Source organism: Dermochelys coriacea, chromosome 9 (genome assembly GCF_009764565.3).
Source record: "Dermochelys coriacea isolate rDerCor1 chromosome 9, rDerCor1.pri.v4, whole genome shotgun sequence".
Lineage (NCBI taxonomy): Eukaryota > Metazoa > Chordata > Testudines > Dermochelyidae > Dermochelys > Dermochelys coriacea.
This window is the reverse complement of record NC_050076.1, coordinates 25,552,980-25,573,895: the sequence shown is the minus strand read 5'-3', so window position 1 is coordinate 25,573,895 and position 20,916 is coordinate 25,552,980. Positions and strand designations below refer to the sequence as shown.

General features: G+C 40.3%; 1 protein-coding gene across 3 annotated transcripts in view; it reads left to right on the top strand.

Annotated features, from left to right (window-relative positions):
- Window positions 1-20,916, top strand: part of MME (membrane metalloendopeptidase) — a 69,608-nt gene that overhangs the window by 12,725 nt on the left and 35,967 nt on the right. For all 3 annotated transcript variants that reach the window (XM_038416238.2, XM_043492508.1, XM_043492509.1), the window contains exons 4-13: window positions 1,049-1,210; window positions 2,359-2,439; window positions 3,454-3,549; window positions 3,658-3,776; window positions 4,940-5,005; window positions 10,288-10,422; window positions 13,221-13,322; window positions 17,342-17,478; window positions 17,580-17,673; window positions 20,681-20,809. In XM_038416238.2, coding sequence (XP_038272166.1) covers window positions 1,049-1,210; window positions 2,359-2,439; window positions 3,454-3,549; window positions 3,658-3,776; window positions 4,940-5,005; window positions 10,288-10,422; window positions 13,221-13,322; window positions 17,342-17,478; window positions 17,580-17,673; window positions 20,681-20,809 — 1,121 coding nt within the window. The remainder of the gene's footprint in view (window positions 1-1,048; window positions 1,211-2,358; window positions 2,440-3,453; window positions 3,550-3,657; window positions 3,777-4,939; window positions 5,006-10,287; window positions 10,423-13,220; window positions 13,323-17,341; window positions 17,479-17,579; window positions 17,674-20,680; window positions 20,810-20,916) is intronic.

The window sequence follows — 20,916 nt, the reverse complement described above, 5'->3', positions numbered from 1 at the left end:
GCTGCATCCTCACTCCTCCATCTACCTCCGAGCACTTCCCACCGCCAAACAGCTTAGGACTGTCCAGAAGAGAGGGGAGTGGGGATGCACCGTGCTCAGGGGAGGAGGCAGAGAAGAGGCGGGGCCAGCACAGGGATTTGGGGAACGGGTTGGAATAGGAGCAGGGAGGGGGCGGAGTTGGGCAGGGACTTTGGGGAAGGGTAGGAATGGGGGTGGGGAGGGGTGGGAAGAGGTGGGGCCAGAGCTTTTGTATCTTTGTATGAAAAGGTGTCAGTGATGCAGCCCTCGGGCCCATGTACTAGTCCTCATGTGGCCCTGGTGGTGATCTGAGTTTGAGATCCCTGGACTAAATTAAAGAAAGAAAGTACCCAGCAAATACTGATATTGAATAAGCAACTAGGATTTTTTAAAAGATGCTTTGACATTTAAAAATGTATACTGAGTAGGAATATGCCCCAAAAATGGGGGTTTTGTTTTTTTAATAACTTTTAGATAACAAAGGATCACTGGAGTTTTGCTTTAAGGCTGCCTACTCACCACTACATGTGGGTCCATCTCTACTGCCCTTTGAGGATGAAGATCTTTCAGTGAACAATATCAGATATCAATTTAGTATTTATCATGTTACAGTATAAATTAGAAAGGTGGGTGGTCTGGAAGAATGAGTACAGGGTTGGGAGTCAGGTGATTCTAAGTTTTAATCCTGGCTCTGGCACTGACACTGCCTTGGATAAGTTACTTTACCTTGTTGTCTCAGTGTTCTCTGTGGTAAAATGGAGATACCCACCCGACAAACAGGGCTGTTGTGAGGATGAGTTAGTCATTGTCTATACAAGGCTTTAAAGACAAAGTGTTAAATTATTAAATTTACTGCCTGGTTTGAAAAAAATTCTTTTAATTTAAGAAGATTGTGTAGGTTTTTTGGAGAGGGAAGGGGGAAGCTAGGGTATCCTAAACTCAGGAATTATATTTGTCCCTTTCCACATCAGAATCCAGATTTATTTATTTTCTAAGGTTTCTACATGTGTCGCTCTGTCTCATATTACAGCAGCCCGAATCATTGAGAATATGGACACTACTGCAGAACCTTGTAAAGATTTTTACCAATATGCCTGTGGAGGATGGTTAAAGAAGAACGTCATTCCAGAGACCAGCTCCCGTTACAGCAACTTTGACATTTTAAGAGACGAACTAGAAGTTGTTTTGAAAGGTCAGTGGAGTTTGTCCATGTACTAGAAAGCTGGACCATATAAAAGTTTCCTCTTTGGCTTGTGTGTAATCAGAACAAAACATGTTATGTAATAAAGGTTTATATGTGATAGAATAGTCAAGATCTGTATTCAGTTCAGCATAAATCAACCCAGATTATTTGCTTGGATAGTAATTTGAGTTTTGATAGTAATGCTGTTGTTTCTGAAAAAATAGTAGCTGACCACTGAAGCAGACTTGTCCAGACCTGACCCCTCTGATGACTGAATTCTGTGTGTGCACTTATCCACCTATTACAACAGATGAATTCATTACCCTCCTGACCTATAAGTGACAGCTGTCCCAGGTGAGGGGGGAAAAAAGGAGTTTCCCTCTGTGTGAGCCATTGGAGCACTGCTCCACATGCTAGAAGTTGCTCTGTGCCAGCTTTACATTCTGCATGTCTGTACTTCTTCAGCCACAGCCAAGCAGGCAGACCCTTTCTGCCTGCTTTCTAAATGTTAAGTTCAAGGCATATCAAGATGTCAAAAGGTATTAAGACCAAATTCAGGATTGTGACCTATATAATCCCTCCCTTGAGTTTCCACACATAGGGTGTTTTTCTAATCATTCCATTGTGTGTCGGGGGGCAGCAAGCACCCTTCCCAGCAGATCATTTGGGGGACACCACCCACAAAACTCAAAGCATCCATGGTGGGCAGGGGCCTTTGCAGGGAAACCCAATATTCCTGTACTGTTTCCTAGGCTTCACCTCTTGCATGGAAACACAGCTCCCTCTACTCTCCACCATCTGCAAACTCTCCCTCCAGGGTCAGGGAATTTTCATTCTACAGAGGGGGACTCCATAGAAGGTTTCCCAATAATGTTTGCCAGGTAAACATTTGTAGACTGGAGGTGATACCATGGAGAGTGGCTGTCTTAAGAGTCTCACCACTCCCCACCCAGCCATGTCACCTCCAGGGCCCTGTCCTCTCAGACTTGGAGTGGAGGGGCTTCCATGGAATTTGCTCTGAACAGGGAGCATGCTGAAGAGTTATTGATCCCACATCCTTGTGCTCCCAGTTGGTTTCCATCATGTTTTCCTCCAGGCTCCTCCCATTGCAGAGGAGATGCTGTAATATTTTTCCATGTATGTGTTCTTTGTTTCAGACGTCCTTGACAGGGACAATACTAATGACATACTCGCAGTGCAGAAAGCAAAAACTCTGTACAGATCATGTATAAATGAATGTAAGTTTCTCCACAAATTACTGTATGTAAGATTTCTATATAAATATGGGCATAATATCCTAAATATGGGCATAACATATACTGCACAATGCAAGGGGACTGTAACTAAATGCTACAAGACCCCCAGCTTCTGGAGCTATCTTGGGAAGCAAACTGGAAGTTCTGACCCCACTTCATGTGAATTATATTAGGTGTCCCTAGCCTCTATTTGCCAGAAGTTGGGAATGGGCAACAGGGGATGGATCACTTGGTGATTACCTGTTCTATTCATTCCCTCTGGAGCACCAGGCATTGGCCACTGTCAGAAGACAGTATACTGGGCTAGATGGACTTTTGGTCTGACCAAGTATGGCTGTTCTTATGTAGATTTGTATTTAATTAAATATGAAGCTCAGTACAGTAGCCAGTGTGTTATTAATTTTGATGTGAGTTTATATTATTCTTCCCTATTCTCTGTGCTGCAGCCTTTCATAGGCAACTTAGAACTGCACTGTAGAAATTCTTGAAGATGGAGATTTTGAGTGCTGGGTAGCAGTCATTTGGGACTTCTGACTTTAGGAAAGGCATGGGGAAACAGTTTTGGATTTTGGGGATAAGAATGTTAGCCGGATGTTTCTACTAAAATGATCATCAGTAAAATAGCTAATAACGTAGCCCTTTGAATTATCATTGTTAGGTGTCAGAGTGAAATGTTAACTCAAACTTTTCAGAGCTATTGTTTGAAAGTGATTGCAGCAAACTGTACTTCAGTTTACACTGGCTCACATTTTAAGGTTTTCTTGTTTCTTTGGTTTGTTTTGCATCCATGAGAGTTGGTTTTTTTTTTTTAAAGAAATCTCAGATTCTGGAGCACAAATCTGCAGTGCTGCTGGTGGGTATGTTCTGGGAGAAAGTTTTTCAGCTGCAGAATCCTGGAATACAGAGAACCTTTTATACAAGTCAATATAGTATTTGGATGTTTTAAAATATCTGGGCATATAACTCATACTGTATTAATTTTCTTGTTTCCAAAAGCTACTATTGATAGTAGAGGTGGAAAACCTTTAATCAATATATTGCCACATGTGTCTGAATGGCCAGTAGCAACAGATAACTGGGACTCTACATATGGTAGGATAACTTTTGTCTGTTTATTTTTCTGTTAAAATCTCTAAATGATTGTATTTTTTCTTTATTTTCCAAAAATACTGAGACTAAATGCATCTATCATTTCCTTAGGTGCCAATTGGACAGCTGAAACAGCTATTGCACAACTGAATTCACAATATGGGAAAAAGGTCCTTATTAATTTTTTTGTTGGCACCGATGATAAGAACTCCACAGTGCATATCATTCATGTAAGTCTGCTAGGATGGCATTGACTAAATAATCCTTATAGCCATATACATTTCACTCTTTTATAATTATTAGCTATAAGAAGTCAGAAGGAAAAATTTACTGATTTGAATTTTGGCAATTAAGCAATAGCAAATCTTACGTTTGTACCCTTTGTATTTAAAGGGTTTATCAGTCTGGTACAGAGAATCTCAGTTACTGAGGGGTTTTAATGACACTTAATAGGACTGTGACAAATATCTGTATATGTATGAAAATAGTATGCATGCCGCATATTTTCTTGTATTCACTAGTCTATGCTCAGCCAGCATAACTCAGGATTGCAAGACTCTAAGGCAGAAAACCCACCAACAAGGGAGTTGCAGCTGTACAAGACAGTCACACCCCTTACTCCACTGTGGGATCTGCAGTCAGCCAGCAGAGCTCTGAAAGGGATGTGGCTAGGGCGACCAGTCTATTTTTTGATTAAATAGCACATTTTCCAAGCAGCTGCTATGCAGCCTGCCCTGGCCATAAATTTAAAATAGTCTCCCCTAGGAGAATATCTGGAGAAGGGCAGTGTGAATCCACCTGCAGCCCAGCTTTCTCATGCAACCCTTAGCAATGGTGAATCTAGTCTGTTTTACACATTATATAGAGTGTTCAAGAGCCATGGTGCCAGTCTATAAATTTTGTCTGTGTATTCTTTGCCACCAGTTGCATTGTCTGCTTACCTCTGAAGACAATGCCACAATGGACTGTATTTTTCATAGGGCAGCAGCAGAGAGAAAGAGCTAAGAGGAGATGATTCATAAATTAAGGCCAGAAGGTTCCACTGTGATTATCTCATCTGACATCCTGCAGGACACAGGCCAGAGGACTTCCCTGTATAATCCCTCTTCAAGTCCAATATCTGTGTTTGAATTACAGCATGGCTCTTAGGAATGCATCCAGTCTTGATTTAAAGTTTTCCAGTAATAGGGAGGAAAAAGGAGAGGAAAAAGAAAAGGGGGGGGGGGGGGGGAGAAGAGGAAGGTAGGAAGAGAGAGAAAGAGACCCACCTCAGTCAGCCTATGGATTTGCAATATTAAGAATGAAATCGGAGAACAATACTTTCATTATTTCCAAAATATTAGTTTGCTACAGGGTGCTATTTTGTCTGTAAGCTATTTAATTGTTTTTGTAGATTGATCAACCTGGGCTTGGTCTGCCTTCTCGTGACTACTATGAATGTACTGGTGCATATAAGGAGGTAAGCCATGGCTAACAAGTAGGGGTGCACATTCTCTCCCATGTGCACAGGCAATACTGAAAAGAGAACTGTCCCTGGCCAAAAGAGCCTGCAATCTAACTCCCATGGAAACCGCACTCGTGGGGAGAACAGAGAGATTCATGGGTATAAAGAGTTTTAAGAAGAGATTGATCTGATAACAGAGTGTGTGCTTAGCAGAGAGAAGAATGAGGAAGAAACTTAAAGAAAGGCATAAAAATCAGGAACAGAAAAAGGAAACATTGAATATGAATGAGTAGCAAGTGAGAAGGCAAGGAGATATAAATTAGAGTAGGGGAGGGGGACAAGAGCCATAGGGCCGTGGTGGTGCTATGAATATGATGCAGTGAAGGTAGGGACTTGGTTCAGTTTTCCTGGGTGCACTCTGAGCCAGCTGTTCTCTAGCCAAAGTCAAGTTCCCCATATGCACTGAGATAGTGGGGATACTCTGTCCTGGATGAGAAGGATGCACATAGCTCATGTTGCCTCATGGTTGTTCCTAATGTCTGCACGTAGATGTCAAAGAAGAACAATGATGAGGCTGAGTCTTCTGGGAGCATGCAAGCTGAAGCTCTTATGGAGCAGCAGCAGTTGCCAAAAATGGAAAGGAATAAATGTAACATCATTCCATCAACTTCTGCCAAGACACACAAAATAAACCAGGATAGTTGAAACAGGCAGTGTTTAATATGGAAGATTTGGTCTCAGCCCTGGTGTTCCAGCATCATGAAGAGGTTGTCTCATCAGTTCAACCAAGGCCATTTCTGTACTATCACATCTTGAATGAAGCCAGACTGGAAAGAGTCTAGGGTGTCAGTGGAGGCCAGGCTTTACAGATTTCCTGCCACCTTCTTGAGATCCTTGTACCAGGAGCTTATAGACCAGAGTTAGAGTTAGTGGATTTATTGACACTGTCTGTATTTGACTTTTGAAAACAAGATTAAGGATGGAGATGACATTTGACCATTTTGAAAAAAAAAATGTTAAATTTTAATTGTCACTGGTATGTTTAATGGGGTGAAGAGAGTAGGAAACCTACAGTCAAAAAGGAGCCTCCAGTCAGAACTATTGTATTGCATGGTTTAGCAGAAAAGGTCTAAAAGTATCTTAAGCTTGAAGGTAAGCAAAGAGCCTAGCAGCCACATTACATCATGCCATTAGAATTACTAAAGCTGTTTATAGTTCTAGCTGATCTTTAATTCATGTTTACTTACCATGTATGTATATATTCATTACCTCCTTGCTACTTGAATTGTCTATTCCCTCCATTGCCAACAATGGGTGCACCTTAACCCTCCGGGGTTAAATATATATATATTTACTGAAGTCATCTAAGAGCTAAAATTGTGCCTTTATTTAGCCAGTTTTCCTATCATATGATTAAAGACAGAAGTGGTGAGAAATGCATGATTGCGTTTTGTTGATTTTTGCTAACATATGATACTTAACTAGTTTAAATTGTAACATTGTTTAATTAGAGTTTACTTACTAATAGATAACCACTAATTATGCATATTACTATAGTTCCTAGGAGCCCCTGTCACAGACAAGTACCCCACTATGCTAGGTGCTGTATAAACACAGAACAAAAAGATGGCCCCTGCCCCAAAGAGCTTACAGCCTACCAGAAAGTAGGTCATGAGGAAATTATATAAATTGTATGAATTGTGACTCTTGCTGGTATTTTCATTTGACTGTGGGCCCGATTTTGATCTTACAATAGTTTTTACAAAGTATAGCAGTAATTACTTCAGTGGAGCAAATTGTGATTTACACAAGCATAAGTGAGAGGAGAATCAGGCCACTGAGTTCTCAGATATACAAATCTGTACAATGTTTAACATGAAGTGCTGGCACCCCATTCAAATTTTAATCCAAATTTTATCCCCCTTAAGGATGTATTTGGGCTGTAACAATAGCTATTTCTTGGGCCTTTTAAATGCAAGATACTTGGTTTTAGTATTTGTTTTGATATAGAATCTAGTGAACAAATTAGATGGTCTTACACTGTGACCTGAAAAATTGTCTACCATCAAAACCGCAAACATTCTACCACTAAATAAGGAAGAAAGTATGGACAAACGTTTGGGGGGGGAAAAAAACCCAAAACAAACAAACCAAACCTCTTAGCAATGCCAAGAGTAAGCACTAGGCCGGAAGATACTAAATTTCCCACCACCACAAAGACTTCAAGGCAATGAGAAAAGTCTCTTCCCAACAGAGTGGACATCTGCAGTCTGCCAGCAGCCTTTTCTTGGCTCTGGTTCCTGCTGTGTCATTCTGCTTTTATCCTTGAGCTGTATGTGGCAAACAGTCAGTCTATCTCCTGTTCTTTAACCTAAGCATTTTCAGCTTTAGAAGGGGCGTTTCCCTTCCAAAACAACATGTGGAATCTGTATGAGGGTTTTTTAAACTAATGGTACCTCAAACAGGAGTGAAAGTAACATTAAGCACTTACCGGTACAGGGGCCAGGCTCGGGGACCTTGGAACGGGTAGGGCCTCAGGCAGAAGGGGGGGTTTGGAGGGGAGGGTTAGTCTCCCCCAGCCAGCCCATCTGCGCTGTCTGGCCGCACTGCCCACGGCTCTGGCACCTATTTAAAGGGCCCAGGGCTCTGGCTGCTGCCGCGGTAGCAGCAGCGGTGGCTGGGAGCCTCGGGCCCTTTTAAATTGCCGGCCCTGGGGCAGCTGCCCCTTTTGCCCCCACCCCTCCATTGGCGGCCCACAGGGGGCAAAGGGGACAGTGACATTAAAGTGCTGCAGCTATAAGAAGCGCTTTAACGTCGGCTGAGTACGGGCCGGTACCGGCGGCCACTTCTTACCGGTATGTTGTACCGGCCCACTTTCACCCCTACTCAGAAGCCATATCACCCCACTGCTGACAGTTATTTTTGACCCTGAATGCCCTTTAAGATTGCAGTATATCCAGCACCTATTTACAACTGTAGCTAGAGATCAGCTGAATTGTCCTCTTGGCTGTTCTGATTGTTCCTAGGTGCCATGCAATGGTCTCCAGGTTAGGCCTGATCCACAGTCCATTGAAGGCAATTAAAGGACTACCATTAACTTTGGATTTGGATTGGGCCCATGGAAAGCTTAAGATTTGTGTACATATCTGTGTACTCTTAAGTGGTGTTTCTGGGCTTGATAAGCACACTTCATGGTACAGTTTGTCATTTTAACTGCCAGGAACTTCATGCCACTTCCTCACTGTTAAAGTGTTCTTTTCTATCAGTGAGGGCCCAATCCTGTGAGGTGCGGTGACCACCAACTCCCAGTGAAGTCATCATCTTTTTCAGGAGGTGCCCAGTGCTTCGTAGGTTTAAGCCCCAAGTGCATACAGACTGTTACCAGCACTGCCTTTTAACACACATACGAGAGGCTAACTGCAGATGAATGGCATTGGTGGTAGTCACTAAAATGTCCACCTGAATGTCTCATTTCAGGACAGATTCTGTCAGCTTGTGAGCAGACATAAAAACATCCCAACATATTTCCTTAAATGCACATATGCTTTAAAAATTTTGTTTTTCTATTTAGTTTAATTTATTTATATTTGCATTAAGGGAGCATGTTGAAAGCAGGATTCCTATCAGGGAGAAGGTAAAGCAAAGTGAGTGGGAATTATAAAGAGGCATTGTAATGAAATTCCTGCCCTACTTTCCTTTATGGAAAAGTCCCATAGAACTGAACAGATGACACTAAGAGGGTTCTCTAGAAATTTAATCTTATAAAATGTAATAGAAAATTATATCCATATTACATGTTAGCTACCCTATAGATATCCATAGCAGGGATATTATTATTCATTACATTTAACAGGATGAACTGAAAGCCCACAGAAAGGTTATCATTTTCTGTTAAATTCAGAGGAGCTGCAGAAATGTCCCTGCTACAAACTATTAGCCAACACAATTTATAAAAAGCTGTATACACAACACTTTTCCCCTAGCCTTTGAATGTATAACAGAGTGCACGGCCATTAGCCAGACCTCAGGATGTTCTGATAGAAAGTATGTATCACTGCAGACTGAGGAAACTGCCCATCACAGAGGTTCCTATAGACTCACAAGAAAGATATAGTAATTACTTGACTAAAAAAATGAATCACTATTTCTGGGAATGATGTTTCCCAAATGCTAATTCAGCACTAGCCCATCAGCATTTCCCTGATGTTAATGTTTCTGCTTCTGCTGCCTGGAGGCACTATTTTCAGAAATTATAATTTAAGTAAGATGATTAGGAAATTTAGGGTAATTCCCAGACAAACGAGGGGTGGGGTTTAAGTATGGACTAATAAACATCTTAATTTTAAATAGAGTGCATGGCATAACAAATTGCAATGTTTAGCCTTGATTAGTGCTGCAAACATATAGCAATTTGCCATGAGGAAATGTTTAAAGTTAATTTCCACGTTAACACACAGCATTTCAGAATGTAGTACTAGATTTTGTTCTTGACTCTTCTTAGCTACATTTCTAAAGAACAGTCATTCTACCAATGTGATATATGCCATCATGTGCCAGCAATGCCCCTCTGCCATGTACATTGGTCAGACTGGACAGTCTCTTCGTAAAAGAATAAATGGACACAAATCAGACGTCAAGAATTTTAACATTCAAAAACCAGTTGGAGAACACTTCAATCTCTCTGGTCACTCGATCACAGACCTAAGAGTGGCTATCCTTCAACAAAAAAGCTTCAAAAACAGACTCCAACGAGAGACTGCTGAATTGGAATTAATTTGCAAACTGGATACAATTAATTTAGGCTTGAATAGGGACTGGGAGTGGATGAGTCATTACACAAAGTAAAACTATTTCCCCATGTTATTTCTTCCCTCCCCACCCCACCCCCCTCAGACGTTTTTGTTAACTGCTGGAAATGGCCCACTTTGCTTGTCACCATGAAAGGTTTTCCTCCTTCCCTCCTCCCCCGCTCCTGCTGGTGATGGCTCATCTTAAGTGATCACTCTCCTTACGGTGTGTATGATAAAACCCATTGTTTCATGTTCTCTGTGTGTGTGTATATAAATCTCCCCACTGTATTTTCCACCGAATGCATCCCATGAAGTGAGCTGTAGCTCATGAAAGCTTATGCTCAAATAAATTTGTTAGTCTCTAAGGTGCCACAAGTACTCCTTTTCTTTTTGCAAATACAGACTAACATGGCTGCTACTCTGAAACAAAAATCAAAGTTAGTCTAAGATATGTATGATACACAGTACTTTGAAGAGATTTGTCTTGAAATGGTTTCTTTTTTGCAGGCCTGTTCAGCCTATGTGTCTTTCATGATTTCTGTGGCTAAGTTAATTCTCCAAGAAAAAAATCTCACCATCAATGAAAGCCAGATTTCTAAAGAAATGGAAAGAGTTATGGATCTGGAGATAGAGATTGCCAATGTAAGGAAACTTTTCTTTGTGAGTTTTACATAACTGACTTTATTCTCGGTTGAAAGAGATAAGCAGTAGGAATACTTAGGAAAGAACATTATAAACAGTTATGAAGTTACCTTAAATGTGAACACTAAGAAGATATGGAGCCATATTCTGCCCTGAGATAATCAATAGGCATGGTCTCCCTGTAACTGGAAGCTGTATTCGAGACAATGCAGCCCATGTTACATTTATATAATGGCCTTCATCTTTAAAGGATCCCAAAAAATTTTACAATCCTAAACTGATATACCAACTGTATAGAGTAGAGCAGAAGTCTCAGACTTTTCCAAAGTGAGGACCTGAAAGATTGTCTCATGGGCTACCTTCCCTCCCATTCACAATCCTGTGAGCCCCTTCCCCTATGATTTTAAGATTTCATACCACCCTTTTGGCAACTATAGCAATTGCTTGTCTGGAAAGTATTATTAGCAAAATGTTGAGTATATTTTTAGCGTCTTTTAATTTGATAATGCAGCTATAAATTAGGACGAGAATGCTACATGTAATGTACCAGTCTACTGCAAAGCACTTGAAGTGATTCGTGTACACAGAGGTTCTCCATTTAAACAACTCTATACAACACTTTAGGTTCCAAATCCTAAGACTAGCTTATATGGCAGTATGGTGTCCATAAGACACAGGACACTGTAAATGGGATAAAGAAAAGGAGTACTTGTGGCACCTTAGAGACTAACAAATATGCTCTAATAAATTTGTTAGTCTCTAAGGTGCCACAAGTACTCCTTTTCTTTTTGCGAATACAGACTAACACGGCTGCTACTCTGAAACCTGTAAATGGGATGTGCACCAGGCCAATCCTGAAGAAGGTCAGGCCTGGTACACAAGATGGGAGATTAAAGGGCACATGGACCTGAAGGTGCTTATTACAATGAGAAAGAGGAGATATTGTCATTAGCTGTCTCCTCCCAAGCAGTAGTATCCTGACCCTCTGCACATTGTTTACTTCAGCCCTCCATAGCTGTAGTGGGGAGTGGGAAAATGACAGAAGAGACTTGATTCACATACATCTGCTTAAGAAAAGGCACTTTGAGGGACATTTTAGGGGTCTCTTTCCTCCCTACCCTTCTTGATTTTGGGGGGTTGATTAGAGCAGTAGGCACCCAATACAATAGAGTAATATTTGGCCCACACCACCTTTTCAGTCCCCCCTTAGTCAGCTGTCCCAAATGGATTCTTAGCCAAGAGTTTTCTTCAACAGTAGCATCCCTTACACAGGCAGCCAGAATTTAAATGTGTCAAGGGGGAAAACCAAATGGAAAATTCTAGTACTCATGCACAAAAATATGGCCTCAAAACATTCACAACTTGAAGATTCTGGACGGATTTTCTTCATCCTTGAGTTGTTTTTACTTCCTCAATGAGGAGGACTAAAAAACAATCCAAGTTTGCATTTTCTAGCTTCAGCCATTTGAGTCACACCAACAGACTAATGGCATGTGTGTCAAGGAGGAAGTGTAATTTCCTCATTTCCATATATCAAAACCAGATGATTTTGATTTTCCTCAGAATCTTGAGAAAGTCACCTCTGGCTGAGACCAAAGATGGAAAACTTTCAACCAAGAGGAGTTTATTTGATAAAGAGTGAGGGATTGAAAAGAGAAGTTAGAAAGGAAGTCACATCTGACACTTCTCTATTGCACTTCTATTGGCAAATGCCACGCTTAGTGATGGGCAACCTGCTGTTGCCTAATTCTGAACCGATTCGACCTAAGTTTGAAAGTTCAGCTCCAGTTTGAACAGTAATGGATGTGGAATCTGCATTTGGCTTAAAAAAGCCTGTAGGAAAAGGAGTGCAGAGAAAAAGTATGATGAAGCCGAGTGAGGAATAATGAAGCACGGTAGAGGGAACGAAAAAAATAAATATAAAGGAAGTTTTAAAAAGGATTGGAGCTGGGGAGAGAATTTCTAAATTAAAAATGAATGGAGAGGCCAAAGTTTGCTAACCCTACACCAGCAGAGTGGCAGTGCCAATAAAGGTAGGGGATTCTGCCTTGGATAGACCACCTTCCTTTGAGAAATCACTTTGATCCTTATTGTTTTGTGTTCTCAACTCACCATAATGGGAGCCATGGTAAGAAGGGACACAAGGACGACATGCTGCCAGATGATACTTCTTCCCCCTCTCTAGTCAGACAAGCTGCAATGGGAGGAGACAGAGGGGAAGCAGCAATATGGCACCCTCAGGGCAAAAAGCCAGTATTTCCCTGCTCAGTGCTGCATCATGCAAGTGCTTGCTCCTCTCCTACCTTTAGGGCAGATCTGGCTCGGAGGGGATGCTGTACATTGGAAAGGACAGATGGAAACCCAGGAATGAAGGGTGGATCTTTGAGGACAAGAGAACGTGTGCCAGATGGCTGTTTAAGCAACTTAACTGGGGATATCCGTGGTGCATGAGAAAAAGAGTAGAAGTATATCCCACGGGTTGAAAGTATCTTAGCAGAGCAAGAGAGCTTCTTGGAAGAGGCAGTAATACTGGCTCTCTAATCCAAAACCAATCCAAAAAGTAGAGACCTATAATATTAACAGATATTTAGTGAGTGTAATTTTGTCCTCTTTTGACTCAAGCCTACAACATGTACCTGCAAGACATTGAACAATATATGTACTGCCCATATACAGTAGACATGTATCAATGTATCAAGCCATAAGACCTTCAGTTCTTTCATCGTCACTTCCTTTTCCTGGTATTGCTATAAATTGCCTCAACTTATATAGTCTTCTTCTGTAATTAACATGTGTAGGCTACAACTAAACCTGAAGACAGAAATGATCCAGTTCTGCTGTATAATAAAATGACGTTAACAGAACTCCAAAATAACTTCTCTTTGGAGATCAATCATCAGGTGAGTGATTAATATCCAAATATTTTCAAGTCCTATTAGTTCCTGATAAAAGAAACTGTCATATTATAGAATTCTTTTTGAAATAAAGCTTTTATCTAGAACGGAAGTATTTTAAAGTTGAACTATGTACATGAAGTGCTTGAAGATGATAGGGTATTACTGGCTGATTTGGTGCCACTAAATTAAAAACAAGGAGGTGCTCTTTTAAAGCCAACACTCAGGATTGCTGGAAGAGCATTGACTAGAGCTGGTCAAAATTTTTCAACCCCAATTCTTTTTTTGGGGGGGGGGGGAGGGGGAGACCAAAAATGCGGACTTGGTAAACCAAAATGTTTTATGCATGTGTCGAATTCACCAAATGGTTTCAATTGAAAAGTTAACCCCCAGTACAGAAGTTTTTGGTTCATTTTTTAAATGAAACCTTTCATTTTTATGATTTAAAGTTACATTTTTAAAATAAAATTGAAGGACATTTCAAAACAGTAATACATATATACACACACACACACACACACACACACACACACACACACACACACAGAAATCAAGATGAAATGTTCCATTATAGGTTGAACAAAATGTTTTGTTCGACCCAAAGCAAGTTGTTTTTTTATTTTTCAGAACAGCCAGCAGCCTGAAAAATAAAGTTATCTACACATCTCTGTATCTGAGAGCTAAACACATTATTTTGAGCCAGATTATGGCTGGCCTTGCCCCTGCCATCCCACACCCATGGTAAAGTTAGAGAAAAGGAGAGAAAATTCTCATTAAAAATTAATTCCATGGACTTGATTTACTCTTGGCGGGGCAGGTGGCTGAAATTTGCCACTTCTGGAAATACAGTCTTAGCTAATGGTCACTGGAAGAGAACTTGGAATGCTAGGCAGCAGTATATTATTACTGAGTCTTTCCGCTCAAGTAATGTACTTTTAAATACACCTCCTGCCACTGCTTGTTACCTAAGTATCCTTCTTAATCTCAAAGACTGTCAATGACTTTAAATGTCCCAACCTAAATAATATCAATTTAATTCAGCTCAGTTTATCACACTTCTGATTTCATAAACATCACATACACTCACAGATCTCAATTAAAGATTATACATTAAGATTATACATAAACCCTGGTATCAGGAATTTATTTAGTTTGCTCATTAAACATTACTGCCCTGGTTATTTCTAATGCCATGGGGAAATTAACAGCCACCTCTCTCCTGAAAGTCTGTCCAAAAATGCCTTAAGAAGGTAGAAATCAAGACCAAACCACTTTTCAAAATAAGAGGCAGACCTTTTTTAGTGACAAACTTCCTCAGGTGTCAAAGTACAAAGCTGCTTGTCCTAGATACAGTAACTTTCCTTAACTATTTAAAGAGCAGATTTAACTGAACAGGGGAAAAATACTGAGTAGCTCTAGCAGCTCAATTATTGTCTCCAGTGACAACCATCTTCTTTAATTTCCAACTCCTCAGTCTTCATATTGGCCACAGAGGCTCTGCAGCCCTCTTTTAATCTTGAATCCCAGCACAATGGAACAGGGAGTTATGGGCCAATATGCATATTTTAACCGATCATGTGAACTTCGACACAAAGCAGTGTATAGTCATAGTTTTCCTAATGAAAACTACCATATCTACTCACACTGGAAGCTCATTTGGTAAAGTGATGAATGGAGAAGGTTTTTGTTTTTTCATAGTATTCAATCCTGCAATGTATTGAACACCCTCATCTTCCATTGAGGTTTCTGGTAGTTGAAGAAGTTAAGCATCTTCCATGTAGTGTTCAGAGCAGCACAGAATAAGGCCAATAGAAGTGTAACACATTTTCCAGTGCTGTCAATATAATTGTCAGTGGAAAAGGCCATTACTCTGCCAATATGCTTCAGTACTGACCTAGAGGGAGCATGTATAGGTTGTAGAAGTATATTCTGCATTCTTACTCAGACCTTGTTCTTTGATGAAACTGAACAAAGATGCCATGTTGTTGGTGAGGTTAGTCGTACAAGTACCGTCCCACTACATAATAGAGTGAGACCAGTAACTCATTCTTCATAATCCACAAAATAGTCTCCAGCTGTCAACAATTTTTGATAACTACTGCCTGTATGGGGGACAAATTCAGTGTCCAGCGAAAAATTCTATAACCTCTTACGAATCCTTTCATCCATCTAGTTCCTTGAGCAAAGAGCTATTAAACAGAAAACATAATGGCAAGCAATGATATTTCTTATTCAAAAGTTGTTCACAATTACAGAACATAAAGGATTGGGGACCTATCTTACAGCACCTTCCTCCTATCAGGCCAGGTTTTGCTCTTGCTGAGCCAGCTCATTCCATCTGACGCTGTCTCATAGAATCCAGGGAAGCAGTTTTCCACACAGTTAGTTATTTTTTTTTATTTCAAGCCTTCTTAACACAAGAAAACAAAACCTCACAGACTCTTCCCTCAGTGTCTGTGCAGGCTGAGTAGTCCCTTCCCCAAGTCTGCTCCTCACACCAGTAAATTCATCAACACAAAATGTCATGCCTCTTACCTCACAGCCTTAGTAACACAATTGGTCCAGCAGCAGTCTATTGCAAACAGTCACTAGCCCATCAGTTTTCTGGAAGGTACTACCAACTCCTCCCTCCATTTCCTGCTGCCTTCTTTTATGAGGATCAACCAATTAAGTGCCAGCTCTTTTTCCCAAGTGCAACAAGTGGAGCTAATCAGCCAGCCAGCTGCAGGCTTGTGATCCCTGAGGAATAGTATCCCTTATACCTTCACACAGTTTCAAATTTAACATGTTCACGTTTTAAAATAACACACTGTGCAGACTGTATAGGCATTACTCAATAAGAATTTGCTTAATGGAAAATTGCTTTGATAGCTGTTTGCCCAAGCTCTGAAGACCTTGTAATAATGAAAAGCAGTACAAACAAATATGGGGTTGGAGGCCAGAAGAGGAGGAGAAAAGCCACTTTATTCTAATGGTAGAGTGTAACTCACCCACATAAACCATAGACATGGTCTGTTTCAGTCTGTGTACCTTGTTCACATGTGAATGACATAGAATTTTGAGAGGAGACATTTTGCACAAGCCAGCATGAGGGATGCCCATGTTCTAGGGTGCTCATTCAGAGATGTGTCCAAACAGTTTGCTTTTATGCAGGTGTGTACCTGCCATTCACATTGACTTTTTTTTTTATTGTAGCCTGCATTGGTCTTCTTGTACACTCTCCGTGTAAATACAAAGGCATTGTTTAATTTACTGATATTATAATGTGGTCTCCAAAGACAAGCACTAACCTTGGTCTGAGATTTAATTGCCTTTTTACACTGAAAACAGTGTTGCTTTCAAACATATCCTTTTCAAGTATCTCATTTTAGTGAAAATATGGCAGGCTGGGGAGCAAGAGTAAAAGGATTTGGGGTATGTTCCAAAGCCCACTGGAATACATCTTATTGATTTCACTGTGCTTTGTATCAGGCTCTTAGTGCATATGAAAGTCTCAGGACCAGATTATCATATATACCAAGGCCTTAGTATATATGCTATTATACTCCCAAAGCAATACAGAGGGGCCTTAGAGTAAATGAAAATAAGGTTCTCAGAGAATTATTAATTTAAAAACTTTTGACTAGAAAAGAAAAGAAAAGAAAAGAAAAGAAAAGAAAAGAAAAGAAAAGAAAAGAAAAGAAAAGAAAAGAAAAGAGCTCCTGAAACTGCATAAAGTATCATTTCCACTTTTCCAGATTTATTTTATAATACTATAACCATTTAACTCACTGTACTTTAAAAAAACAACAAATTCCATATCCTGCACAGTAATTGTCAGCCTGGAGTAATATCATTTCAAATCCTCCAAAATCAAGTATTACCATGATAGCTCCAGTTACAGTAGTGTCACTATTAGGAAAACTAAAGACTAGCTGAAACATTTGTTTCACTCAAACATAGTTGAATCCCAAAAAGAAATGGGTAACAATCACATTATTTTAATCTTATTTAATACTTATCCCTAAAATGCATGTTTTTTCCAGCAATTCAACTGGTCAGAATTCATAAATAATATAATGTCAACTGTGAAAATTAATGTTGAGAATGCAGAAGATGTGGTTGTTTACGCTCCGGAATATCTAACCAAACTAAAGCCTATTCTTAATAAATATACTTGCAGGTAGGTATGTCAGGTATGTTTTTAAAATTTGCATTTTATTGCCAATAAGTTCCAAAAGCCTAGAAACATCACCAGCTTATTATTATTGTTTTATTACACAGAGACATTCAAAATTACATGATTTGGCGATACGTAATGGATCTTGTAAACAGTCTAAGCCGTAACTACAAGGACACAAGGAATGCTTTTCGTAAGGTGCAGAAATTCATCTCTCTTTTTAAATTTTAAATATGACTTTTTAACACCCACTGAAGGTAAATGTTTTCCGAGAACCAGCTACATGATATACATTTTTTTCATACATTTTGAACTTTGCAACACACAAAGCTGTAGATGTTTGCTGATGCTCCTGCTGGAGTGTGTTTATAATTTATATGATGTATCCTTGATACTTGAAAAGCGGGTTGGAAACATATTGTTCTAAGGTCTGTCTCTGTGTTATTCTGAATCTGAGTCAATCAAGTGAATGCATGATCAGTTTTATGGCAGTATAGTAATATTTTAATAATATGTAATAATATTAGTATTTAGTAATATTTAATAATATTTTATGGCTCCTCGACTCCTATTGACTTGCTGCAAGCTTTTCAGCACCTTACAGTATCATGACCCATAGCTAGGGTGACCAGATGTCCCGATTCTGTAGGGACAGTCCCGATTTTGGGGTATTTTTCTTATGTAGGCTCCTATTACCCCCAACCCCTTGTCCTGATTTTTCACACTTGCTGTCTGGTCACCCTACCCAGAGTCAAACATTATGGGCCCAATATTGCTGTCATTAATGGCACAATCCTGCAAGATGCCGAATACTGACTGTGTCTACACTTAAAATGCTGTAGCATGTCAGTGTAAACACTCATTACAGTGATGGGAGGAGTTCTCTCATCACTGTAGTTAATCTACCTCCCTAACATAATCACATTAAGATCCTTTCCCCGATTCACCCTGAGCATGTTTCTCTGAAGGTTTGACCATTCAGTCAGTTATTGATTTAAAATTTCACATGTTCTGGAGCTAGAACACAGAATGCTTGAAATTTGCAGGTGAAGATGCCAGAACCCTATCAAAAAGGCCATCAAACCTCTTGCCACCACTTTTTAGAATCTCAGCAGAAGGAGCCTGGCAGATTGCTAGACTGCATATTCAAATAAACCTGCATCTACTACAAAGGCAGGACTATGACCCTAGTTCACTGGAGTTCCATTCTATTCCCTGAGGCCAAACTGTCAGGTTGCACGATCACAGTTGTTGCCCCTCCAACAGATCTGTTATTGAGAGACTTGGAAAGACAGTAAAAATGGCATGTACATTAGTATGGTGATGCATAGCACTTGGAGTTGAAGAGTCTGTACAACTGTGGATATAGTTATTTCCTTTAAAGAAAGTCACTGGCACCTTCCTTTTTCTATTAATTATTATTATTATTATTTAAAAAACAGAAGTTAAATGTTAAAAGTTAAATGTTCCATTATATTAATGGAACACTGTAATTGAGAGTTTATGCACAATAAAATAATGAAAGTTAGTGGTATGGTTTCTAATAGAACCATAATGGTCACATTACACACATGAATCTATATTAATGCATTGTAGTTTAACACCGTTGATAATCACATGCAGAGCGGATCAGTTTCCATTGTTGTAGGAAACATAATTTTGGATTTCCAGGGTCAGATTCACCAGTTCATTGTGCCACGCTGGTGAGGCAAAACAGACTTAAAAGCTGCTTCCTGAGGATTCTGTGGGTGTAGGAGAATCCCTGAGCAACAAAGAGCACCGTAATCTCTCCTGGCTATTCTAGCCCGTGTATGTGGGATGTGGCCAGGTATAAGGTGGCACCTGAGCAACAGCTGCAGCAACAACTCCCACTCCCCTTTGGTTTGTGGGCAGCTGGTGTAAGTTTGAGCAGCACTGAGGTCACTTTCATGGTCTCCCAGCACATTGGACTTGTGCTGAGCACAGCTTGGCTGACCTAGTGACTCTAGCCCCCTGATTTCTGAGTAAAAAATCTCTACCATAACATGACAGTGTAATTTTTTTTGCATTTATTTTTGTTGTGTCTGCTGCTTTTTGTGGTTAAAAGTGAATCAGTCCCAGCATAGTGTGCCAGTATTGTTACATGAATATTTCCCCTGATGCAGGGTATATGTGTGTGTCTGTGTGTGAAAAAGGAAGCAAAATTAGATAGGGGAATTTTCTATTCTATTCAGTGGCGGTGTTGAATCGTGTAAGAGTCATGGAAAAGCTGCAACAATGCAAGGTCTTCAGGGAAGCCTGTTGTAGACAGTTCTATATTGTGTCCCACTGAAGCCCTTTCCTCTCCTCCAAATTCTTTATGTATTTGTTGGGGTGAAAGGAAATATCGGCAGTTTTCCTTTTCACTATCATTAATTCAGTGCAAAGTGCAGCAACTATGTAGCTCTTAATACATGAAGTCCCAGATTACAATCTTGAAGAGAAGGATAACTCTTTCCTCACTGAACAGGGCTCCAGGGAGCCACCAGGTAATCACGGTGTGACTCCCTAACATTGTAATCATTTTGTGATGATGTCACACCATCACATCAACATCTCTGCATCATCATTAATGAAATATCATGACAAAAATCTTTGCAACATGTACATTGATAGTACAAGATACCAACAGCCGCCCTTCAAACAGTCAGGGCTGCCCCAAAAATGTGTGGCTCTCGCTGGAAAGGTGTTATAGCCTGTGTATCTGGGGTATTGACTAGGTGGATCCCCTGCTCAGATACCACTGGTGGCACTCTTATGGAACTTCTGGCAGGGCTGTGGTGGAAAGCTCAATCTTCCTCCCCTGGGTGTGAATTTGCCCTCTGGTCACAGTGACCCTTAGTGGAGCAAGGGGTTGCAATTCAAATGCAGGCACCAGAGCAGCAATGTGCAGCAACACCTTCCTTATCTCTCCCCTTCATGGCTATTAGGGGTCTTTTTCTTCCCCCACTCCCTTCCATGGCTGCTGGAGGGATAGGAAATGTTGCCAGTGACTCCCTTATGTTTGCTCAGATTGGTGTGCAATTTAGAGAGTACCCCTCATCCCCACAAACACTAATGATAATTAAATGTAGTCAGTGAGGGTAGATTAGACTCCTCCAAAACTCATGGTCTGGTAATCAACCACCATTCTCCTGTTTATGTTGACCTAGATGTCATTCCTTTATCTAATATTTATGTTTAACAGGCACTTTATGGCACAACATCAGAAACAGCTGTTTGGCGGCGGTGTGCAAACTATGTCAATGGCAATATGGAGAATGCAGTGGGACGACTGTATGTAGAGGAAGCATTTTCTGGAGACAGTAAACATGTGGTAATGTTTTCAATTCGCTTAACTTGTTCACTATCCAAGTGGTTAAGTTTAGTAGATGGTGATTTAATAGAAATTGGCGTCTTATTAGAATTGTAGAAATCCAATTA